A 26,682-nucleotide genomic window follows, 5' to 3' on the forward strand; every position below is an offset into this window, starting at 1 on the left:
CATACTGAACAGCTCATTCATTTACAGTAAATGATATACACCGATCAGTCATAACATTATGACTTTCCACCATACCCCATCAAGGTATTGCCTCCACTAGACCTCTGAAGGTACGCTGTGGTATCTGGCACTGAGCCATCAGCAGCAGATCCTTTAAGTTTTAGAAGTTGTGAGATGGGACTTCCATGGATCAGACTTGTTTTTTCCAGCATATCCCACAGATACTTGATTGGATTGAGATCTGGAGAATTTGGAGGCCAAATCAACACCTCAAACTCATTGTTGTGTTCCTAAAACCATCATGAATTCATCAGACCACCTTCTTCCATTGCTCTGTGATCCAGTTTAGATGCTCATGTGCCCATTGTAGGCAATTTTGGCTGTAGACACAGGTCAGCATGGGCACCCAGCCACATACACAACAAACTGCGACACACTGTGTGTTCTGACATCTTTCTATCAGAATCAGCATGAACTTTTTCAGCATTTTGAGCTACAGTAGCCCTTCTATTGGAATGGCCTACATGGGTCAGCCTTCATTTCCCATGTACATCAAAGACCCCTGGCCAGCCATGACCCTGTTGTTGGTTTGACATTTTTCCTTCATTGGACCACTTTTGGTCAGTCTGACCACTGCAGACCTAGAACATCCCTCAATAGCTGCAGTGACCCAGTCATCTAGCCATTACAATTTAGCCCTTGTCAATGTTGCTTAAATTCTTACACTTGCCTATTTTTTCTGCTTTCAAAACATCAATTTCAGGGAAAATGTGTTGCCGTCTAATATATTCCACCAACCTTCAGGTGCCATTGTAACAATATTATTCACTTTACCTGTCAGTGGTCAGAATGTTATGGGTGATCGGTGTGGCTACTGTGTAACAATGTGGTCTTAGAGTTGAAGAGTTGAGTGTTTCCATAAATGTTGACTAAATGCCAGACCCTTTTTATGATAGTAATGTTATTTTTCTTACTCGTTTCTTTTTGTTCTTCTGAATCTATATTCTTGTGTTTATGTCTCCTTAAAAACAACATTTTGGTTGCACCATTTTATACAAGAAGAGTCTGTCTCTTTGAATGAGTATCCACACATGTGTATTATCTACTGTATAAATCGAATTGTGGCCCAAAACAATGAAAATGGTACCACTCAAATGCCCCCTGAACCTGTATCATTCAGATAAGCATGTGGATAGACTGGTGCAAGGCAGACAGGATCAGATTGTAAGACTCCAGTAGACTTCAACAAAATGGTGGTTGTCTGCACACAGTCACCAACTTCCTGTTGAATAAATGTGAATAAAATGGGTAAAAGATGGTTTCAGCTTCTGTTCTCCACCTGTAGAGAACTCCTCAGTTGCATTTTGCCCCCCTTTCAGGGCTTAAAGTGACACCAAAGAGTTACTGTACATTTTTCTTTTAAATAACAAATATGTTATACTTACCTGCTCTGTGTAATAGTTTTGCACAGAGCAGCCCTGATCTTTCTCTTCTCTAAAATGGCTCCCCCTGCTGTCTCTCAGCCAATGAGGAGGCAGAGAGCTGGGACAGCAGCTGCTCTCGTGCAAATCCCTGGATCGGGATCAGGTAAGTATGGGGGGGGGGGGCTGTGGGGGAAGATGCATTAATTAATGTTTTTTACTTTCATACATAGAATGCATGAAGGTAAAAAACTTTCAGCTTTACAAAAACTTCATAAAGGCCCCGAAAAGGGTGAAATGCGATGGAGTTCTCTACAATTGGAGAATAGGAGCTAAAGCCATCTTTTACCCATTTCATTCACATCTATAAATCTAGTTGGCTCTGATTAAATGTAAAAAAAAAAAAAAAGAAAGATATATCCTCACCTTACAAGTTCAGGCAGTTTATAAGACAGGGAGAGGATGCCCGAGGATGACTTCTGTTTGACAATATCCCTCTTAACAATAATGTTTTCAGGAGTCTGGAAAAAGAGGAGAAAAATTAGTGATCAGTATACAATGAAATGAAGCACATCTGAAGAGGACAGCTGGTGGCAGATTAAAAAAGCCTGTTACAAATCTTGGCAATTTTAACTGAGCATACAAAGCGGAATTAAAAGTGGAATTAAGCCCAAAACCAAAAATATAATATATTGCAGCTTACCAATCATTCAATGTTTTGGCTGCATTTGTTTTCTTTTTTAGGCTTTTTTTTCCCTCTGTTTTTATCTGGTGATCTGGCCAGTAACACACCTCCTGTATTAGAGTGCCTCCACTCTGGATGAAGGAGCACAGAGGGGCATCTTTGAACAACATCATTGTCAGTCTGGGGGGAGGGGGTGCATTAGATGGACTAGCAGATGTAGATACACTAAGGAATTAAACTCCAACTCAAACTTTTTCAGCAGTTGCAGTAACAGTTTTGTTCCTTTTGGGATAAAGGTAAGTAAATAAATAAAAGCTGATCATTGTAGGCACCCTTGTCAGCGTTAAATGGTTCCTCCCAACCCTCTAAATGCTATGTCTGCAGGGGAGCTTGTTCTGTTGAAAAAGAACAGACTTACTAGCAGGATCACCAGGTGAAAATAAAAGAAAGAAATCCTAAAAATTGGAAACGAATGCAGCCATCAGATCTAAGAATTGGTAAGCTGCAATGTAATAAATATTTGCTTTTTGGTTTAATATTGCTTTAACCATACAGTACTTCCCAACTGTTCCAGATATCGAGGGACAAATTTTGGAACAAAGTCCCTCTTTCTTCCTCATTTGTCCCTCATTTTGGTCTGATTTATATAGTTGTATATAAAATGCACTTTTTATCTTTCAAACATTGTTTTCCAGTTCTAAACCTTTCATCCATTTTCTAAGTTGCATTTGTAAATTTCCCGTATAATTCTCCTTTAACCACGTAAGCCCCGGAAGATTTTGCCCCCTTCCTGACCAGGGCCTATTTTGCGATTCGGCACTGCGTGACTTTAACGGACAATTGCGCGGTCGTGCGACGCTGTACCCAAACGAATTTGACCTTTTTTTTCCCCACAAACAGCTTTCTTTTGGTGGTATTTGATCACCTGTGCGATTTTTTGATCATGCGCTATAAACCAAAAAAGAGCATCAATTTTGCAAAAATAACAATATTTTTCACATTTTTTATATGAAATTCCCCCCCCCCCCAAAAAAAAAAATGTAAAAATCAAAATTTTTTAATTTTCGGCCAATTTGTTTTCTGCTACATATGTTTGGTAAAAAAAAATAGCAAAAAGCGTATTTTGATTGGTTTGCGCAAAAGTTATCGCGTTTACTAACAAAGGGAAAGATTTTTGTCATTTTTGTTGTTTTTTTTTTTAACGCGTAACGGCGGCGATCTGCGATTTTTTTTGCAGTACTGTGACATTGCGGCGGACAGATTGGATCCTTGACTGATATTTTTGACACTTTTTGGGTTACCAGTGACATTTCTACAGTAATCAGTTGTATACATATGCACTGTTACTGTAAAATTACACTGGCAGTGAAGGGGTTAACTTTTTTTTAGAGGGAGGGGTTATGTGTGTCCCTAGGGGCGTGATTCTAACTGTGATTGGCTGTGACTTGAGGTGTATTAACAGTGATCAACGGTCCTACATAGTAGAACCGTATGATCACTAAGGATGATCAAAGACAAATAAAGAAAAATGGTCTGGTTACCACTAAAGCACAACTCCATCCCAATATTCAAATGAAAGCAAAAGAGTTTTGGCCCACGGGACTTTAAATGAGGTATGTGCTAGTGGCTGGAGATCAATAAAATATACAATTGGACAAATGAAGTAACATTAATTCTTTATTGTATTGTGTAAACATAATATAACAAATGTCATGTGTGCGGTATCACATGACGTAGCTCAATAGCTAAAATGTAATTAGTAAACAGTATACAACGTAGAAAGTGGTACATCACATATTGGCATACATCTTGGTGTTACAGCTTGGTTACAAAGTTGGCCTTATCATATTGGGGTTCCATAATGGTAGAATACACTGTATCATGAACTGACGCGTTTCGAGAGCTAAACTCCCTTGTTCAGAGATCATTGTATTCAAAATGTATCTACAAAGAAACAATATGTTGGAATAAGTAATAAAAGGTAAGAGGATTGAAGAGATTGAATGAAATATGGACTCAAAAGAGTACCAAATACTCACGGGTCAATAAGACTCAATGGAAAATTTTGGACCTCCATGTGGTGGCGGTGAACCGTATCTGACCCAGGAGCTGAAGGGTCTCGGTGGAATGCAAACCAGAGAAGGGGTCCATGGTAGGTGGATAGTGAGTATAAAATGGAGAAAGGGACCTTCCAAACCTGTCATGTGTATATGAAAAATGAGGTAATGAGGGTGTAGCATCTGCTATCAAAGGTTGTGCAAACAGCCAAGATAGGTGGTGGGTAGGAAGGGCTGGTGTCATGTGATGATCTCCAGCCACTAGCACATACCTCATTTAAAGTCCCGTGGGCCAAAACTCTTTTGCTTTCATTTGAATATTGGGATGGAGTTGTGCTTTGGTGGTAACCAGACCATTTTTCTTTATTTGTCTTTGACATTAGGGTGGAAGACACCCATTGTGCCCCTTCAGTGATCTGGTTTTCTTCCTGGCTGGTATTTCAATCTTGGTGTTCCCCCCTTTCTCCCCCTTTCTTTCTCATTTTCTTTATACAATATTTTTTACATCCATTTAACAACACCCATTGAGTCCTTCCTATGTGGAAATAATTATTTTTTCACATTAGGTGCTGTATCATCCAATGGTCTATTGGGCTCCTATGTGACTGAGTGGTGGTTGTTCTAGCCCCAGGAGCTGCGATGTATGAAGAGGGAGGTTTCTTCTCCCTTGCTGTCCCCGCCCATCCCCTCATTGGGATGAGCGGGTCCACCTTTACATCGGCGTCATGCCGCACATCCCCCACGCTGTGCGCCAGTGTCATCACTGACGTCGCCGCGTTGGTACGTGCTATTACATCTGCGGGGCGGGAAGGTTTGCCTCCAGCGTTCCTCTCCTCCACGAGATCGCGGACACTCGGGCTCTGCTTGATCCGTGCACACCCGCAAGACATGACGTTAGGGTTCCAGGTCTGCTGCCATCTTCGGACAAACATGGTAGGTTGTTCACTGGGATATTTTCTTGCTTTTCTTCTTATGGCTTCACCCACCCTGAGCACCCCTTTTCTCCCGACTAGCTCTTCACTCTCTCACGATTTCACTCTTTTCTAATTCTCATTCTCTTAGTTTCTGGTTACGGTGCACTGCCATCTTTTTCTTATCACTCAATCACTTGGTGATTCAATCTATTCTGGGGTTCCCTCTTCAGTCTTCCTCACTCTTCCACTCCATTGGGATTTCCTCCACTTTCATCACATGACACCAGCCCTTCCTACCCACCACCTATCTTGGCTGTTTGCACAACCTTTGATAGCAGATGCTACACCCTCATTACCTCATTTTTCATATACACATGACAGGTTTGGAAGGTATCTTTCTCCATTTTATACTCACTATCCACCTACCATGGACCCCTTCTCTGGTTTGCATTCCACCGAGACCCTTCAGCTCCTGGGTCAAATACGGTTCACCGCCACCACATGGAGGTCCAAAATTTTCCATTGACTCTTATTGACCCGTGATTATTTGGTACTCTTTTGAGTCCATATTTCATTCAATCTCTTCAATCCTCTTACCTTTTATTACTTATTCCAACATATTGTTTCTTTGTAGATACATTTTGAATACAATGATCTCTGAACAAGGGAGTTTAGCTCTCGAAACGCGTCAGTTCATGATACAGTATATTCTACCATTATGGAACCCCAATATGATAAGGCCACCTTTGTAACCAAGCTGTAACACCAAGATGTATGCCAATATGTGATGTACCACTTTCTACGTTGTATACTGTTTACTAATTACATTTTAGCTATTGAGCTACGTCATGTGATACCGCACACATGACATTTGTTATATTATGTTTACACAATACAATAAAGAATTAATGTTACTTCATTTACCCAATTGTATATTTTATTGATCTCCAGCCACTAGCACATACCTCATTTAAAGTCCCGTGGGCCAAAACTCTTTTGCTTTCACTAAGGATGATCGAACTTTTGAAAAGTTTGGTTCGACCAGAACACCCGAATTTTCCAAAAGTTCGGCCCGGATTTCAGAACCCCATTGAAATCAATGGGACCCGAACTTCGGTAATCAAAAAACACCATTTTGAAGCCCTAAAACCCAATAAATGCCCCTAAAAAGTGCCTAGGGTTCTGGGTCATGCCCCATTAACTATTAATCACACACAAAAAAGTTCTTAAAAATTGTCATTTTTGATAAAAAAAAGCCAATTATTGAAAAGATTTAAAAAAAAAAGAGAGAGATTTTTTGATTTTTACTTTGGATTTAGTATCTGGGGGGTCTAAAAGGTGTGCATGTGAAGTTTCAGCTCTGTAGCATGTCCAGAACCATAAAAAAAGATAATTTCTCTGTCGCTCATTGACAGACGTAGTCCTCTTTGATTCTCATCAATAGGGTTATGCTGCCTCCGCAGGAGTAGGACTAGGCAGAAAAAAAAAAGTTCTGGCTCCACCCTAGGGGCAGTCCCAGAGGGTATATCCTCCCTCTCTCTGCTACAGGATGTCAGTTTTTTTCTGTCTAGTCAGGAGTAAGGACCTAAGTTCCTTGCTGGGATCTTTTGGTCCTAGCAAGATTTTCTTAGAAAAAAAAAAAAATATTTTTTTAGGTAGTTTCTCCAGTTTTTTTCCTGTGAGATCTTCAAGCAATTACGCCGGATCTTGGCGACGGGCTGGATGTTGAGATCCAGTGGTCACCCCAGCCGGCCTACGAGCGCGCGCAGACCATAGCACCACGCTTGGTCGGCCGCGACACATTCAAGTAAGTATGCGGGACCGGGCGACGGGCTGGATGTTGAGATCCAGTGGTCACCCCGGTTCAGCCTACGAGCGCGTGCAGACCATAGCTCCGCGCTGGGTCGGCCGCGACATAGTCCTATTGGACGGGGACTGACCCTGCAAGTTAAACGTCTCGCTTGGACGCCAGGAACCAGAGAGTCAAGGCGTCCGTATTGGTCGACAGCCCCCCACTTCGGTGGAGAGGGTACTGTGAAGAGAGGGTGCCGTCAGCCGGTATGGTGAGTAAATGTTCCCCCTTCCCCCCTGTGGGGTCTTTGGGATACGGGCCCCTCTGTGTATGGTCAGATCCTTTCTGACATTAAAGTTCCCCCTTGTAGCCTATGACATGTTCACATATCCCCTGTGATAGTGTGATCTGGTTTGGGAGCTGACACTCCAGCAGGCTTGGTTTGGGAGCTATCACTTTAAACATTGGGAGCTGACACTCTAGCAACCTTGGTTTAGGAGCTGACACTCCAGCAGGCTTGGTTTGGGATCTGATACTTCAGCAAGTCTTGGGTTCTCTAACAAGGAAGCCGAGTTCGATTTGCTATAGTAAACACATAGGAGGTATAGCCTACCTTAGATCGCCATACTCCCGCAGGCCGACAGGCCGCCATCAGCTGTTTTCAAAGCATGCAGGCCGCTGTACTGGAGGAGCCACGCTAGATCGGCAGTCCGCCTCCATTTTGTTGTAGACCGCATGTCTGCATTGTCTACACAAGCCGCCCGCAGGTCACGCAGGCCGCCATTTTTTCATAGCCTATTGTCTCCTGCATGGGGGCGGCCATGTTTGATGTGCCCAGCAAACCTCGAGGAGCAGCTGGGAACGCCGGAAGGCATACACAGGGGGCGGAGCCACTTCCTTTCACCCGGGAAACCTAGTGCAAGACTTCCAGTCTGCACAAGACAACGCTGACAGCAGTTTTAATAAGAAACTTCTTTGCATCTGGTGGTGAGCCCTTGGGGTCTCTCTCTCTCTCTGGGGGTCCTAAGCAGGTACGCTTAGGGGCGCTATTGCGCTGGTGAATTAAAAGAGGTATTTTTTTATTTAAAAAAAAAAAAAAAAGAGGTATTTTTTTATTTAAAAAAAAAAAAAAATGTTTTTTCTTTTTTACTGGCAAAGTGTCCTGGATTAACATGGACCCTGCCACACATGTATCTCCACCTGATCCCCTCGAAGTGGCTGCAGGACCCTCCAGTTCCCCACTTAATAGTGAGTCATTGTCAGCAGTTTTGGAAATTTTTTGTCTATCCCGGGTGGAATTGGCTTGTCAGGGACAGGGCGCAAGGAAGCGACCCCCGCCTACCCCCATTTCATCTGAAACTTCAGATTCAGAGTCTGAGCCTATTCCTGCAGTTGCAGGTACCTCATCTGGGGTTTGTGACTCGGGTGCTGTCTCTTCAGACAGTGAGGAAGATGTTTCGGCATCTACCATAGCCCGAGAGGAAGCGTTAGTAAACTCACTAATTGTATCTGTTCGGAGGTTACACCATCAGAAGTAGCTGATACTGAGATCCCATTTGGTACTAATAAACGCACCAAAATGGCGAAAGTATTTCCCTTACCCAAGTGTTTCGGTAATGTAACTAAGGAGGAATGGGGTCATCCAGGACGAGCCCCTACTATTTCCTAAACGCATTAATAGGCGTTATCCATTCGAGGAATCACTCCTCAAGAGATGGATAGTACCATCTGTGGTGGATTTTCCAATCTCCAGATTGAACAAAGCTACGGTTATCCTATTGGAGGATGCTCCGTCCTTTAAAGATGATCGTAAAGTGGAAGCTGTGTCTCACACCATCTTTTCCCTAATTGGGTCAGCTTTCAGACCAGTAATTGCTATTGGTCTAGAATGGACCAAGTGGCTTAGAGGGGAGAGATATCCCCCAGGCGGTATCAGATCTGGTGGAACAGATGATACAAGAGTTACAGTTTGTCTGCGACATTGCACTAGACGCCACTCCACTATTGGGGCGAGCATCAGTTTTCAGCAGTGGTCCTCAGGCATACACTGTGACTAAAATATTGGTCGGCAGACCAAGGCTCAAGGAAGCTTTGGTTAAATCTCCCTTTTCAGGGTGTGCGCCTATCTTGGGGCCAATTTAGATGAGATTATTAAGGATCTCACTAGAGGAAAGAGCACTTTCTTGCCACAAAGTACTAAGGGTAAAAGATCCCGTCAGAGACGGGGGCCTTCTTTTTCCGCTCATAAAAAGTTTTTTTCAGCCCACGGGCGAAAAAAGCAAAGTCCTCCAAAACTCCTTCAGGAGGTTTTTTTAAGGGGCGCTGGTCGGGCAAGCAAAAGCCCGGCTCTTCCAGACCTGAAGATAAGACTACTAAAGCCTGAAGGTGCGCCCCCGCCCATAGCTGGGGCAGGGGGACGTCTTCGCCGGTTTCCGCAATATTCGACTATCCCCGGATCGCTTAAGAGCTTACGGGGAGCAATCACGGATTTAATGCAACAAGGAGTGGTGGTCCACGTTCCTTGGACAGAGCATTTCAAGGGTTCTATTCAAACCTTTTCACAATACCCAGAAAAGAGGGCAAAGTGCGTCCAATTCTGGACTTAAGAGCACTTAATCTTTTTTGTCAGGGTACAAAAATTCAAGATGGAGTCCATTCGCACAGTAGCGGCCTCCCTGCATCAGGGGGATTTTCTGGCATCCATAGACATCTAGGATGCCTATCTTCACTTTCTTATTTATGCAGGACATCAGCGTTTCCTGCGTTTTTCAGTAGAAAGAGTACCATTATCAGTTTGTGGCGTTACTCTTTGGTCTCGCCTCGACTCTCCGGGTCTTCACAAAGGTGTTGGCCCCAGTCTTGGCGTTGTTACGACAACGAGACATATAGATTCTAGGTCACCTAGACGATCTTCTGCTCCGTAACTTGGTGATCTCTAAGTTACTAAACTTAGAGATCACCATGACCTCTTTGCAAGAGTTCGGGTGGCTGGTGAACCTGCAGAAGTCATCTTTGGTTTCCACCAGAAGGCTGGAATATTTGGGTCTAATTTTAGACACATCCAGGCTTGCATGAGGGTCCTGGGTTTGATGGTGGCTTCCTTTGAAGCAGTACCATTTGCCCAGTCCCATACCCGAATCCTTCAAGGAGAGATTCTTCTCAAGTGTAACCGAAATCCAGATTCCCTGGACAATCGGATCCGGCTGAGCGAGCGGACCAGGGAGTCCCTGGTCTGGTGGCTTCGGTCTCCGATGCTCAGCCAGGGGAAGTCATTCCTACCAATATTTGGATGCTTATCACCACGGATGCCAGTCTATCCGGGTGAGGAGAAATTCTCGGATCAGGGGCTTTGGTCCCTGGAAGAGTCCAGGTTACCGATAAATGTATTGAAACTGAGAGCGATCAGACTTGTCTGATTCACTGGACCGAGCAGCTCCAGGGCAGCCCGGTTCGGATCCAGTCGGACAATGCCACAGCAGTGGCTCATGTCAATCATCTAAGGGGCACCAGGAGTGTCCTGGCGGCCATAGAAGTGGCCAGCATTCTTCGTTGGGCGGAACGATTGTTCCAGCTCTCTCTGCGGTATTCATTCCGGGGGTGAATTGGCAGGCAGATTATCTCAGCCGTCAGATTCTGGATCAAGGGGAATGATCTCTTCATCCAGGGGTATTCCACCAACTGTGTCTCCGTTGGGGCACCCCGAATGGGAGCTGTTGGCATCTCAGCTCAACAGGAAAGTGCGGAGGTTTGTGGCTCGCTCCCACGATCCTCTAGCAGACACCGCAGACATGCTGATCGCCCCGTGGGGCAGTATCAGTTACTTCCCTCCTCTCAAGTTACTGCCGAAGCTTCTTCGCAGGATAGAGGTGGAGGGAATCCCAGTTATCCTGGTAGATCAGGACTGGCCTAGTCGGGCCTGGTACGCCGACCTGGTCAGGCTGGTCGCAGACGTTCCTTGGCGGCTTCCTCTTAGGGAGGATCTACTGTCGCAGGGACCGATCTTCCATCCTGCTTTACGATCGCTGGCTTTAACGGCCTGGCTATTGAGACCCAGGTGCTGAAGGACAAGGGATTGTCAGCTTCAGTTATTCCTACTCTAGTTAAAGCAAGGAAAGCGACTTCCAGAAAGATTTATCATCGCACATGCAAATCTTATATTGCGTGGTGTGAATCCCTTGGGTTCCCTCCACGTTCTTATTCGGTGGCCCGAATATTGGCTTTTCTGCAACAGGGAGTTGAGAAGAAGCTAGCCTTGAGTGTTATCAAGGGTCAGGTTTCAGCATTAGCTATCTTCTTTCAGAAGCCTTTAGCTACTCATTCCTTGGTGCGGAATTTCATCCAGGGGGTGCGACACCTGGCTCCGCCAGTGCGCGCGCCTTTACCACCCTGGGATCTTAATTTGGTGCTGTCGGTTCTTCAGACACCTCCTTTTTAAAATATCAGGGAGATCCCTTGCTTATTTTATCCCAGAAGGTGGCCTTCTTGGTGGCTATCACTTCTGCACGCAGGGTGTCAGAACTGGTTGCATTATCCTGTTGTTCCCCATATCTGGTGGTTCATAGGGATAAGGTTGTTCTTCATCCGAATCCATCCTTTCTTCCTAAGGTGGTTTCAAAGTTTCATTTTGAGTGAGGACATTGAATTGTCTTCCCCATGTCCTAAGCCCAGTCATCCTCGAGAATTCGCATTGCATTCCTTGGATGTAGTTCGGGCGATCAGGGTATATTTGAATACTACGGATTCATTTTGTAAGACGGATTCACTGTTTGTGATCACGGATGGCCCTAAGAAGGGGTTGCCTGTTTCTGCCGCGACCATCTTTAGATGGATCAGACAGACGGTGGTATAGGCTTATTCTATCTAAGGGTCGGGATCCCCCGTTCCCTGTTAAGGCGCATTCTACTCGGGCGCTTAGTGTTTCCTGGACCTTCCGCCATCAGGCGTCAGTGGTTCAGGTTTTCAAGGCGACTACTTAGTCGTCGGTTCATACCTTTACAAGATTGTATAAGGTTTATGTGAGGGCATCGTCAGATGCCTCTTCTGGCCGCAGGGTTCCTGCAGGCCGCTGTTTGAGGAGACTGTTGGTCTACCTCGAGGGTTTGTTGGGTAGGTCTCATCTGTTTGCTCGATGAGTCCTTTGATACTTCTGGTTGGCTCCGGTTGGGCCTTCTAGATTGGATTTTGATTTCTGTCAATCCCACCCCTCATTTGTGGCACTGCTTTGGGACGTCCCTATTGATGAGAATCAAAGAGGACTACGTCTGTCAATGAGCGACAGAGAAAATTGGATTTTTGTAAGATCTTACCGTAAAATCCTTTTCTCTTAGCTCATTGACAGACGTAGTACCCGCCCCTCTATCATTGAGTTGGGTTGGGTTAAATTCTCTGACACTGCTTTGTTACATAACTGACATCCTGTAGCAGAGAGAGAGAGGATATACCCTCTGGGACTGCCCCTAGGGTGGAGCCAGAACGTTTTTCTTTCTGCCTAGTCCTACTCCTGCGGAGGCAGCATAACCCTATTGATGAGAATCAAAGAGGACTACGTCTGTCAATGAGCTAAGAGAAAAGGATTTTACGGTAAGATCTTACAAAAATCCAATTTTTTCAGTAGAACAGGGATGTGGGTCGGGACCCTCCTTTAACTTTAACACCTATATGGTCTTTTTTTCTGGTTCTGGACATGCTACAGAGCTGAAACTTCACAGGTACACCTTTTAGACCCCCCAGACACAAAATCACGCAAAAAAAGTTCTTAAAAATTGTCATTTTTGATACAAAAGCCAATTATTGAAAAATTAAAAAAAAAAACAGATTTTTTGATTTTTACTTTGGATTTAGTATCTGGGGGGGGGGGGGTCTTAAATGTGTGCATGTGAAGTTTCAGCTCTGTAGCATGTCCAGAACCATAAAAAAAAAAGATAATTTTTCAGTAGAACAGGGATGTGGGTTGGGACCCTCTTTTAACTTTAACACCGATATGATCTTTTTTTCTGGTTCTGGACATGCTACAGAGCTGAAACTTCACAGGTACACCTTTTAGACCCCCCAGACACAAAATCACGCAAAAAAAGTTCTTAAAAATTGTCATTTTTGATACAAAAGCCAATTATTGAAAAAAAAAAAGAGATTTTTTGATTTTTACTTTGGATTTCAGATCTGGGGGGTCTAAAAGGTGTACATGTGAAGTTTCAGCTCTGTAGCTTGTCCAGAACCAGAAAAAAAAAAAGATTGTTTGTATTAGAAAACTTTCTGACAGGAGGTTGGCTCCGCTCCTGTAACACTTTGCCGGTTTAATAGCAGGCATTTTTTTTGAGTTCTTTGCAGTCAGGAAAAACATCTGAACTTGTGTATAGTGGTACTGTGCACAAGTTCTGATGTTTTGCCTGCCTCCAAAACCCCCAAAAAATGCCAGCAAAAACACACCTGGGCATTTTTTTTTTTTACGCTAGCGTTTTTTTTGGCATTTTTTGGGGTTCTTTTGAGGCAGGCAAAACATCTGAACTTGTGTATAGTGGAGTAAAAACACACATCCATATATTTATATACACACCTAGACATATATAGGTGAGACAGTGGCAGAAATATATTACTGTAAATGATTTCATTAGCGCAAGCATATATTTCTGCTACTATCACACCTATATATGTCTAGGTGTGTATATAAATATATGGATGTGTGTTTTTACACCACTATACACAAGTTCAGATGTTTTGCCTGCCTCAAAAGAACCCCAAAAAATGCCAAAAAAAACCCGCTAGCGTCAAAAAAAAAAAATGCCCAGGTGTGTTTTTGCTGGCATTTTTTGGGGGGTTTTGGAGGCAGGCAAAACATCAGAACTTGTGCACAGTACCACTATACACAAGCAAAAATCAAAAAATCTCTTTTTTTTTTATTTTTTTCAATAATTGGCTTTTTTTAATCAAAAATTACAATTTTTAAGAACTTTTTTTGTGTGATTTTGTGTCTGGGGGGTCTAAAAGGTGTACATGTGAAGTTTCAGCTCTGTAGCATGTCCAGAACCAGAAAAAAAGATCATATAGGTGTTAAAGTTAAAGGAGGGTCCCGACCCACATCCCTGTTCTACTGAAAAATTATCTTTTTTTTATGGTTCTGGACATGCTACAGAGCTGAAACTTCACATGTACACTTTTTAGACCCCCCCCCCCCCCCCCAGATACTAAATCCAAAGTAAAAATCAAAAAATCTCTTTTTTTTTTTTTTTTAATTTTTCAATAATTGGCTTTTTTTTATCAAAAATGACAATTTTTAAGAACTTTTTTTTGTGTGATTTTGTGTCTGGGGGGTCTAAAAGGTGTACCAGTGAAGTTTCAGCTCTGTAGCATGTCCAGAACCAGAAAAAAAAAGGATTGTTTGTATTAGAAAACTTTCTGACAGGGGGTTAGCTTCGCTGCTGTAACACCTTGCCGGTTTAATAGCAGGCATTTTTTTGAGTTCTTTGCAGTCAGGAAAAACATCTGAACTTGTGTATAGTGGTACTGTGCACAAGTTCTGATGTTTTGCCTGCCTCCAAAACCCCCAAAAAATGCCAGCAAAAACACACCTGGGCATTTTTTTTTTTTTTACGCTAGCGTTTTTTTTGGCATTTTTTGGGGTTCTTTTGAGGCAGGCAAAACATCTGAACTTGTGTATAGTGGAGTAAAAACACACATCCATATATTTATATACACACCTAGACATATATAGGTGAGACAGTGGCAGAAATATATTACTGTAAATGATTTCATTAGCGCAAGCATATATTTCTGCTACTATCACACCTATATATGTCTAGGTGTGTATATAAATATATGGATGTGTGTTTTTACACCACTATACACAAGTACAGATGTTTTGCCTGCCTCAAAAGAACCCCAAAAAATGCCAAAAAAAAAACGCTAGCGTCAAACAAAAAAAAATGCCCAGGTGTGTTTTTGCTGGCATTTTTTGGGGGGTTTTGGAGGCAGGAAAAACATCAGAACTTGTGCACAGTACCACTATACACAAGCAAAAATCAAAAAATCTCTTTTTTTTTATTTTTTTATTTTTTCAATAATTGGCTTTTTTTAATCAAAAATGACAATTTTTAAGAACTTTTTTTGTGTGATTTTGTGTCTGGGGGGTCTAAAAGGTGTACATGTGAAGTTTCAGCTCTGTAGCATGTCCAGAACCAGAAAAAAAGATCATATAGGTGTTAAAGTTAAAGGAGGGTCCCGACCCACATCCCTGTTCTACTGAAAAATTATCTTTTTTTTATGGTTCTGGACATGCTACAGAGCTGAAACTTCACATGTACACTTTTTAGACCCCCCCCCCCCCAGATACTAAATCCAAAGTAAAAATCAAAAAATCTCTTTTTTTTTTTTTTTTTAATTTTTCAATAATTGGCTTTTTTTTATCAATTTTTAAGAACTTTTTTTTGTGTGATTTTGTGTCTGGGGGGTCTAAAAGGTGTACCTGTGAAGTTTCAGCTCTGTAGCATGTCCAGAACCAGAAAAAAAAAGGATTGTTTGTATTAGAAAACTTTCTGACAGGGGGTTAGCTTCGCTGCTGTAACACCTTGCCGGTTTAATAGCAGGCATTTTTTTGAGTTCTTTGCAGTCAGGAAAAACATCTGAACTTGTGTATAGTGGTACTGTGCACAAGTTCAGATGTTTTGCCTGCTTCCAAAACCCCCCAAAAAATGCCAGCAAAAACACACCTGGGCATTTTTTTTTTTTTGACGCTAGCGTTTTTTTGGATTTTTTTGGGGTTCTTTTGAGGCAGGCAAAACATCTGAACATGTGTATGGGGGGTATATATAGACATATATGTCTGAATATATACCCCTAGACATATATAGGTGTGATAGTAGCAGAAATATATTACTGTAAATGATTTCATTAGCGCAAGCATTTATTTCTGCTACTATCACACATATATATGTCTAGGGGTATATATACAGACATATATGTGTATATATACCCCCTATACACATGTTCAGATGTCATGTCTGACATCAAACATGTCCTCAAAAAAGCACTGGCAGTGGCAGCCCCTGCAGCATAAAAAAATACTTGGCTAGTGAGAAGCCATATGGGTGTGATGAAGCTATTCAGAGAAAAGATTATTTCTCTATAGCGGTCACCCTGCTATGGAAGGGTTTTGTCACCCTGCCATAGCAGTCACTGCCAGTTAACCCTACACTACACTATGGTCCCCTGACACTTAAAACTTTCCCTACCGAAACTAAATTTTTGAAGCAAACTAAAGTGTAAAGGAGCACTCTAACTACACTAGATATCCCTTTCCTCACACTGATAAATGCTAAATGACACTTTTAAAGTAAAATTCACAGAACTGCTTCCACTCTCTTCCATGTCCAGTATAACAATGCTAGGAATATGGCGGGGGTGATCTTATATACTGGGGGGCGTATTCACTAATGATTGGTCTAGGGACCCCCTAGTCACTCCAATCACATTCCTAGCATTCTCCTGCCCCCTCAATTGGCTTTTGCTAATGGTTCTGGTCCAATCATGGGCTTTTAAAGCGCATTTCCTGAAGCATTGCATTTTGGGCGGTTCTGGTTGCCGAATTCCGAACTTTTTGGGCATAAAGTTATAAATTCGGCCGAACCTCGAACACCCAATGTTCGGGCCGAACCGATGGTGGACCCGAACCGTTCGATCATCCCTAATGATCACCATTCATACACAGGGGAGAATGACAGGCGGCTTGATTTTCTCCCTCTGCACCGATGATCACCGAGTGACCAGCGGACATTGGGTCCGCCGGTCACACGCGCGGGGGCGCGCGCTCGCTCCCTAGACCCTCACAGGCTACTACATCGCTCTGCCTGTGAGGGGCTGACCGCCGCAGTAAATAGTCGTGCGGCGGTCGGCAAGTGGTTAAGTGGGCGTAGCAGGCGGTGTGTCCAATGCATACATAGTTTTGCTAATAGGTGTCCCTCGTTCCCATCTCAAAAAGTTGGGAGGTATGCTTCAACAAATGCTTAATCAAAGAATACCTTCAGTTAAAAAACGGAAAATTCCTATCATACTTACCGTAATTTTCCTTTCCTGGTGGTCTCCATGGCAGCCTACGTGTGGCAGCCTACGTGTGGGTTAACCCCGCCTCCTCTCCAATGGTATAGGACCCCCCTCTATAAATTTCAGCTTGCAGGCACAGCCAGTGTTCCATATCTTAGCCGAATCCAAGACCAGAGGGTGGGAACTCCGGCTGCCATGGAGACCACCAGGAAAGGAAAATTACGGTAAGTATGATAGGAATTTTCCGTTTTCCTGGCAGTCTCCATGGCAGCCTACGTGTGGGAAATAACTAGCCCAAACCACACGGGTGGGAATGTTTCAAATCAAATTTTACTTCAAATTATTAGCAGACAAAACAGTCAAGCCAAAATTAACTGAAGATAAGGAGGCTGGCTCCACACAATAATGTGTCATAAACGTATTTACAGAAGACCAGGAAGCTGCTCTGCAGACTACTTCTGGTGCAACATGATGTGAAGCCGCCCAGGACGTTGAGATGCTTCTCGTCGAGTGGGCTGTCACCGCCTCCGGAGGAGCCAAACCCTCTACACAGTAAGCTCGCTGAATGGCAGACACAATCCAGGCCGCAATGGACCTTGACGAGGCCCGTTTCCCTCTATTCTTGCCTGAGAAAAGGACGAAGAGATTATCCGATTGTCTGAAAGAAGACGTTGACTGGAGATATTCCATAAGAGTTTTCCCTACATCCAAGGGATGAGGTTCATTATCCTCTGAAGAACGAAAGGTAGGAAGTACAATCTCCTGGTTCTCATGAAAAACCGATGATACCTTCGGATTGGAATTGAGCATCGGAATTAGGACTACTCGGTCCGGGAAGAACGTGAGAAAAGGTTCTTTATGACCAAGAGAACTGATCTCAGAAACTCTTTTAGCTGAAGTGATTGCTACTTAAAAGGCTGTTTTAATGGTAAGATCTTTAATGGAGTCCGACAAACTAGATCTTGAAAGGACGTTAAGGACAAGGGGAAGGTCCCATTTTGGGAACCTTGGCTTCCTCTGAGGTCTGAGTCTGACCGCACCTTTGAAGAATTGTTGTATGAGGGCTGGAAGGATCCTCTCCCGAACCACCGGGATTTTCTCTAGAGGCAGAGAAAGTGTATTCTGAACGGTGTTGAATTGAGCCCCCAGATAGACCAGATGTTGAGAGGGCTCCAGATAACTTTTTTGAAGATTCAACAACCACCCGAACTCCATGAGAGTTGTAGTGACCAGGTCCCTGTGGAACAAAAGTTGATCCCGGTCTTGTGACAACAGTAGAAGATCGTCCAAGTAGTGATGTAGACGTACACCCTTTGTTCTGATTAGAGCCACCACAGCTAGAAGGACCTTGGAAAACACCCTTGGGGATGTGGACAGGCCAAAAGGAAGGCAGATGAACTGGAAGTGTTGATGTTCTACCGCGAAACGAAGGTACTTGTGGAAGTTTACTGCTATAGGCACATGGAAATATGCGTCTTTGAGATCTATTGACACTAGCCAGTCTCCTGGAAGTACTGCTTTCTGGATAGTAGATAAGGTTTCCATTTTGAACTTTTCGTTCTTGATGAACCTGTTGAGATAGGTGAGATCTATCACAGGGCGCCAGGATCCATTCTTCTTCTGTACTAGAAAGAGGGGCGAATATACGCCTTGGAATCTTCCCTGCACGGGCACCGGAATTATTGCGCCCTGAGCTACCAAAGTGCTTACATAGTCGAGCAAAACATTTCTTTTCTCGTCCTGAGAAGGCAAGCGAGTGGGAATAAATCTGGACACGGGATCTGTTGAGAAAGTCCATGTGTGTCCTGTGGACACTGTCCTGATGGTCCAGAAGTCTGAGATTGAGGCCGCCCAGACACGCTGAAAGCGGAGCAGGCGTGCCCCCACCTGGCATGTCTGAACGGGCCCAATCTCAAAAGGACTTTGAGGTTTCTTGACCGGAAGGTGCTGAGCCTCTGACCGGCTTACGAGAGGATGCTTGGCTGCGCTTTCAATTTCTCCTGTAATCTCGCCCAGGCCTATATGAGCGGGCATCCTTTGATCGCTCTGCAAACTGCTTTCTTGGTTGCTGCTTCTTAGGGCCAAAGAGGCGCCTATCTTGGGGAAGGAGACCTGACTTTCCACCCGTCACTTTAGTAATTGCATTATCCAATTTGTTTCCAAATAAAGAGGAACCTTCAAAAGGGATTTTGCACCAAGCCTGTTTAGAGGCTGGGTCTGCCAGCCAGGGACGCAACCACAGGGCCCGTTTGGCTGTGACAGAAGCCAACATGGATCTGGATAAGAGACGTAACACATCAATGGATGCTTCTCCAAGAAACACAGAAGCTAACTTCAGTTCCTGAACAGGAGAGTTATCTACTGCATCTTCAGACACACTTCTTAGTTTTAGTTCAACATCAGAAACCCAGGTTTCCATGGCCTTAGACATGGCTGCTAGTGCTAGCACAGGTTTACAAGCCGCACCGGCTGTGACATAAATTCTTTTTAAAGTCCATCTTCCTATCCAGAGGGTCTTTAAAGGACACCGCATTATCCAGCGGGAGTGTAACGTGTTTAGCCAGTCTGGAAACTGCAGCATCAACCAGAGGAGCTGATTCCAGGTGATTGACTTCTTCCGATTTAAAAGGATACAACTTGGACAGTTTGGAGGATAAGGAGGTCTTGCTGTCCCCTTTACTCCACTCTTCTAGGATGACATCCTTCAATTCTGACAGGAGCGGAAAGTTTAGCCGCTCTTTCCCCAAATGTTTGAAAAACCTTCTCTGTTTTACTTGTGGGGTACTGGGATCTTCCCATTTCAGAGCCTCTTTGACTGCTCTTATGAGAGGTGCAACAAGGGCAAAATCAAAACCCCCAACTGCACCTTCCTCTTCTTCCGAATCGCTCTCTGAGGATTTCCCGGAAGTGAAGCTTGGCTGAGAGGGACCTTGCTCTTCAGGAGCATCAGCAGGAGAGCTGGGAGTAGCAGATCCAGGTGTGGGACTAGCATTCCACTCCTTCATGGATTGTTGGACAATCCGTTTCACCAGGGATTCCAATCTCTGATCTTCAGACTCTCTTTCACCAGCTGCACGAGCGAAACAGGGCTTGCAAAGGGACTTGTCCTCCGGGACATGCGCCCCACAACCCCAACAGGCTCTCTGGGGCCGTATGGCTACTGTGGCGGTGTGTGCGGTGTCTGGAGGAGGAATGTGAGCGTCTCCTCTCATGTCTGCTCCCTGATGGAGACTCACGGCGTCTTGACCTTGAAGATGATTCTCTTCGTGGGCCGGACAGGGTCTCTTTCTTGACCAGACCTGGAGGAACTGGGAGAAAGAGAAATCCAGGGAGACACAGGATTTAGCCATGAATCATGAGCCAGTATCCCTCCCTTCATATCCCTCTAAATGTACCAGCACTCACCTGTTGTGAGAGGGCTGGCCACAAGAGGGCGGTGAAGCAGGATCCATGTTTCAGGCAAAACCACAAATTCACTAGGAAGTAGAGCATACAAGGATCACTACAAAGCAATAAGGAACATTCAGGTGTTGTCCTAATATGCATCCAACCGCTCTCCCCCCCCCCCTGCATACCACAAAAAGGTATGCAGCATCCGGTCCCCACATACCTGGTAAACAAACGGACAAGGTACCGGGAAGACGTCGCTATGCCCACAGTGCATTCCCAAATGCTCTGGAGCTGACAGGCGTTTAAATTTTCGCGCCAGGATGACGTCAGCGATGGCCGGCCGTGATCGCAAGTGCGCGTGCGCGAACCAGGCCTCGCTTCCGATCTCGGCGAAGTGCGCATGTGCAGGCAGCGAGCGGAGCTCCATTACCATACAGCGCATGCGTCCGCCGGACTGAGCGGAGGGGAAGCAGGAAGGAGATGGCTGGAACGCATGGAGCGTTCCAGCCGCCATTGGGCCACCAGGGATAGCAAAGAGAGATAGTTTGGAGACAAACAAACATAACAAAAACACTGCCATGGAGGAGACAAATCTTCAGACCCTGTCAGGATATCCGTCGGCCATCCGAAGCACCGCACAGTTATCAGCCAAAGGGGATTTTGAAATGTCACTCACCCGCCCGTGGCTGGGCCCTGGACATAGACACCGACTTTTCATTCTGAGGTAAGCCGACCAAATTCCAACAGGAAATAATCCAAATAGTTGGTTCTTGGAGGAGGACAAAAAAGGAACACTGGCTGTGCCTGCAAGCTGAAATTTATAGAGGGGGGTCCTATACCATTGGAGAGGAGGCGGGGTTAACCCACACGTAGGCTGCCACACGTAGGCTGCCATGGAGACTGCCAGGAAAATGTGTTTCATAATGATTAGAAGATACAATCATCTTTACCTACCTTTACCTACCTACCAAGTTTCCTACAAATTTTACTTTTCCTGTAAAAATTGAGGTTGACCACTCCAACCTTCCAAGCCTCCATGCTGATCCTTTTTAGAAGGAAGCAGGTGATGGCAGGCTTTGTATTTCATTGAAGGTCACTTGTTTTCCCCCACTGCAGCTGCACATACAGTATATTTTCCCTCGCTACCTCTTCCACTCCTTTCCGCCACTTTGGGGAAGAGAAATGCCGCATACTTTGTGGTATAGAGAATACATGACTACCCACCCTTTCTCCTGTGTTACAGCCATGGTGTTTTTTGTTTGATTTTTTTTACCCTGTCCTGGACTTTTAATTGAAAAGGAAAGTTAACACTTACCAAAAATTCCACAATGACAGCTTTGTTTATCGGGGACATTTTATAATTCATTGAAAAGATGCGGTAAAGAACTATGGAAAGAAGGACACGAAAATGATTAGTAAGAAACTTTGTACTAAGCCTAAAGGGTATGTAAAAAGGCCACATAATTCATCTCAATATAGGAAAACCTTTAATATGGACAGGCACAGAGCAATGTATATTCTTGGCATCTGTAAACCACTCAATGGCCAAAGTGATCAAATTGGAACCTGCAAAAAGACCAGGAGAAGACGGGGGGCAAACCAAGCAATGAGGGACAGTATGGGAGAACTGTGATCTGTCTAGGCTGAAGGAGTGCAAACAGCCAGGGAATCTGCCATAAAGGGCAAGTTCATCATGGCAAGAGAGGTAGGACTACAGTTACACTTTTTTTTTTACATTTAATATCTGTTTATTTAGAAGAGAAACATAAAAAAAACAAATAAGCGGTTTACAAAAAATTGTGTATACATTTCTAGCAACCATACAATATGCCCGAAAACCAACAGGGTCAGGAGTGTCAAAGTTTCAGGAGAACAACAGCAAAAACTACCTGGGTTTGGGTCAACTGTGTGTAATAGACATAAAACATATAACATCAAAATAAAAAGGGAAAAAGGTTTTATGGAAAGTAATGTAATAAGGGAAATATACTGTAGAGGGGGAAGGGGGGATAGAAAAGAGTAAACAGGGGGTAGGGGGCAAGGGGGGGAGAAAGAGGGGGTAAATAGAATTGAGAGTAGGAGAGTAGAGTTGAGCGGACACCTGGATATCCGTGTTCGGCGGGTTCGGCCGAACTTGAAAAAAAAGTCCGGGTCCGTGTCCCGGACTTTTTCCCGAACTTTACCCGGACACCGAACCCCATTGAAGTCAATGGGGACCCGAACTTTCAGGCACTAAAATGGCTCTAAAACACCAATGGAAAGGGATAGAGTGCTGCAAATGGCAGCAAAACGTAGTTAAGAGCATGGCAAGTGCTCTGCAAACAAATGTGGATAGGGAAATAACTTAAAACAACAAAAAAAAACAGAAAAATAAAAAAAATGTCTTCATCTGTGAAGGACGAGGCCCATATGGAGTAGGAGGGAGGTTGAGGTGGTGGTGGATGTGACGGGGTAGGTGGAAGTGGCGGTGGAGGAGGACGAGGTAGCCAACACTGCTTTTTTTCAGTCATTTTAAATGAGAGTACACCCCAAAAGAGTGAGAAAGATCAAAAATATAACAATGGCTGGGTAAGGTCGGTATCCATCTCTATTCTGCACAAGGTACGGAAAAGTCCTGTGGGATCCATGCCTGGTTCATTTTAATGAAGGTGAGCTTGTCCACATTGTCTCTGGACAGGCGGCTGCGCTTGTCTGTGATAACGCCCCCAGCCGTGCTAAATACACGTTCAGATAATACACTGGCTGCAGGGCACGCCAGCACCTCCAAGGCGTAAAGGGCAAGCTCAGGCCATGTGCCCAATTTGGAAACCCAGAAGTTGAAGGGGGCAGACCCGTCATTCACTACATGTAGGCGTGTGCACACATACTGCTCCACCATGTTGGTGAAATGCTGCCTCCTGCTAAGACGTTCTATATGAGCTGCTGGTGCTGCTGTTTGTTGGGGCGTGCTGATAAAGCTTTTCCACATTTCGGCCATGCTAACCCTGCCTTCTGAGGTGCTGGCGGTGCCCTGGTTGCATTGGCGACCTCTTCCTCCTCCTCCTCTGCCTTGGCCTTGTGCTTCCACTGTGGCCCCGCTGTCAGGTGGGAATGCCAGCAGCATCGCGTCTACCAGCGTGCGCTTGTACTCGCGCATCTTGCGATCGCGCTCCAGTGAGTGAATTGAGGATGGTACGTTGTCCTTGTAACGGGGATCCAGCAGCGTGGCCACCCAGTAATCAGCACAAGTTAGAATATGGGCAACTCGGCGGTCGTTGTGGAGGCACTCCAGCATGTAATCGCTCATGTGTGCCAGGCTGCCCAGAGGCAACGAAAGGCTGTCCTCTGTGGGTGGTGTATCGTCTGTGTCCTCTGTATCCCCCCAGCCACGCACCAGTGATGGCCATGAGCTGGCCTGGGTGCCACCCTGCTGTGAACATGGTTCCATCTCCTCCTCCATCTCCTCCTCCTCATCCTCCTCATCCTCCAGAACTGTGCCCCTGATGGACAATTGCGTCCCTGGCGTTTGTGGGTGCAGGAACCCACCCTCGGAGCCACTTGCGAATGACTGCCCTGAAAGCCTTGGAAATGTTACCTCTTCATCCTCCTCCTCCTCCTCATCCTGTGCCACATCCTCTTCCATCATTGCCCAAATTGTTTTTTGAAGGAGGCATAGAAGTGGGATAGTTAAGCTGAGAACGGCGTCATCGGCACTGGCCATGTTGGTGGAGTACTCAAAACAGCGCAACAAGGCACACAGGTCTCGCATGGAGGCCCAGTTATTGGTGGTGAAGTGGTGCTGTTCCGCAGAGCGACTCACGCGTGCGTGCTGCAGCTGAAACTCCACTATGGCCTGCTGCTGCTCGCACAGTCTTTGCAGCATGTGCAAGGTGGAGTTCCACCTTGTGGGCACGTCACATATGAGGCGGTGAGTGGGAAGGCCGAAGTTACGCTGCAGCGCTGACAGGATAGCAACAGCAGGGTGAGAACGCCAAAAGTGCGCACAGACGGCCCGCACTTTCTGCAGCAGCTTTGACATATCGGGGTAATTTTTAAGGAACCTCTGCACCACCAAATTCAGCACATGCGCCAGGCAAGGGATGTGCGTCAAACCGACTAGGCCCAGAGCTGCTATGAGATTTCGCCCGTTATCGCACACCACCAGGCCGGGCTTGAGGCTCGCTGGCAGCAACCACTCATTTGTCTGCTGTTCCATGCTCGTCCACAACTCCTGCGCGGTGTGTGGTTTGTCCCCCAAACAGGCAAGTTTTAAAACTGCCTGCTGTCGTTTACCCCTGGCTATGCTGAAGTTGGTGGTGAAGGTGTTACGCTGACCGGATGAGGAGGCGGTAGAGGATGAGGAAGCGGAGTAGGAGGAGTTAGGAACAGGAGGCAAACTGAAGCGCCCTGCATACCTCGGTGGTGGAAGGACATGCGCCAAATTGCTATCCGCCTCAGGCCCATCCGCCACTGCATTTACCCAGTGTGCCGTTAGGGAGATATAACGCCCCTGACCGTGCTTACTGGTCCACGTATCGGTAGTTAGGTGGACCTTGGCACAGATGGCGTTGCGCAGTGCACACCTGATTTTTTCACCCCACTTGGTTGTGCAAGGAAGGGATGGCTTGCCTAGAAAAGTAGTGGCGGCTGGGCACGACGTACTGTGGGACAGCCACCGACATAAGGATTTTAAAACTGTGCGTCTCCACCAGACGGAATGACAGCATTTCAAAGGCCAAGAATTTTGAAATGCTGGCATTCAGGGCCAGGGTTCGCGGCTGGGTAGGGGGGTACTTCCTCTTCCTCTCAAGTGTTTGGGAGATGGAAAGCTGAACGCTTCCACGGGACATTGTGGAGATGGTTGGTGACCCAGGTGGTGGTGTTGCTGACAGATCGTCTGTTTGTGGGGTAGCAGGTGCCGGTATCACTACAGAGGTGGATGAAGAGGCCGAGACTGCAGCAGAAGAGGAAGCAGGAGGAGCCAGAGACCTTTCTTGGTTTTGAAGGTGTCTACTCCACTGCAGCTCGTGCTTTGCACTTAGATGCCTGATCATGCAGGTTGTGCTCAGGTTGAGAAGGTTTATGCCTCGCTTCAGGCTCTGATTGCACAGGGTGCAAACCACTCGTGTCCTGTCATCAGCACATTTTCTGAAGAACTTCCCCGCTAGAGAACTCCTTTGAGCTGGCTTTGGTGCGCTCGGTCCCTTGCTGCGTTGGGCAGTAGCATGCGTAGTGTCTAGGGCACGGCCGCTCCGCTTCTGCACCCTGCTCCCTCTTCTGCTGTGCTGGTGGCTCTGTGCGACCACAGCCTCTTCCTCCAAACTACTCAGGTCACCAGCATGACCTTCATTCCATGTGGGGTCGAGGACCTCATCGTCCTCCACATCATCTTCCACCCAGTCTTCACCCCTGCCCTTCTTGTCGGTCTCCGCAGCAGTTGGCACCTGCATTTCGTCATCATCGGAGACGTGCTGTGATGGTCCTTCCATGTACTCATCTTGAGAAATAAGTGGTTGGGCATCGCTGCACTCAACCTCTTCCACTTCTGGGGCAGGGCTAGGTGGATGGCCCTGGGAAACCCTGCTGACAGAGTCATCAAAAAGAAGAAGAGACTGCTTGCCTGATTTGCAAGGGGGTGAGGTGAAAGACGGTTGGACATTGGCTGCAGGTGCCAACTCTGACCTTTCTGCAGTAGACTAGGTGGGAGACAATGTGAAGGAACTGGAGGCACTGTCAGCAACCCAATCTACTATCGCCTGTACTTCTTCTGGCCTCATCACTTCTAGAGGCGCATGATGCCCTACCAAATACTGCTGCAGGTTCTATCGCCTACTCACACTTGAGGAAGGTGTTTTACTTGTGCGTGTAGCTGGCACAGATCGACCACTTCCTCTCCTTGCAACAGGAGCTCTACCAGAAGCACCACAACCCAGGCCACGGCCCCTATTTGACGGTCTCCTCATATATCTGTAACTTATGATCTTGCCCTAGAAAGGTGTTTATTGAATAGCGGAACAAAACAACAACAGTATCGCACGGGTGTATCTCACAGTCAAATATGCAAACTATGCCGCAATTTAATTTTTTTTTACCCCAAAAGGGTGTTTATTAAATAGCGGAATAGAAAAACAGTATACAAATACAACGGGTGTATCTCACAGTCATATATGCAAAGTATGACGCAAATTTAATTTTTTTCACCCCAAAAGGGTGTATATTGAATAGCGGAATAGAAAAAAGGATATAAAACGGTGTATCTCACACGTACAAACACAGACTAGGCCCCGATTACAATTTTTTGTACCCTAAAGGGAGGATGAGGAAGAGGAGTAGGAGGAGTTCGGAACAGGAGGCAAACTGAAGCGCCCTGCAATCCTTGGCGGTGGAAAGAGATGCGCCAAACAAATTTAAA

The 26,682-nt window shown here is 45.4% G+C and overlaps 1 protein-coding gene across 1 annotated transcript in view; it reads right to left on the reverse strand.

The window, feature by feature from the left end:
- Window positions 1–26,682, reverse strand: part of LOC309554683 (A.superbus venom factor 1-like) — a gene marked incomplete at its 3' end in the record, with an annotated part of 174,990 nt that overhangs the window by 42,697 nt on the left and 105,611 nt on the right. Inside the window, exons 4-5 of the mRNA XM_082256389.1 lie at window positions 21,607–21,677; window positions 1,848–1,942 (exon numbers count right to left, since the gene is read on the reverse strand). Of these exons, the coding sequence (XP_082112515.1) occupies window positions 1,848–1,942; window positions 21,607–21,677 (166 nt within the window). The remainder of the gene's footprint in view (window positions 1–1,847; window positions 1,943–21,606; window positions 21,678–26,682) is intronic.

The sequence above is a fragment of the Pelophylax lessonae genome (assembly GCF_965119305.1).
Source record: "Pelophylax lessonae genome assembly, chromosome: 4".
NCBI lineage: Eukaryota > Metazoa > Chordata > Amphibia > Anura > Ranidae > Pelophylax > Pelophylax lessonae.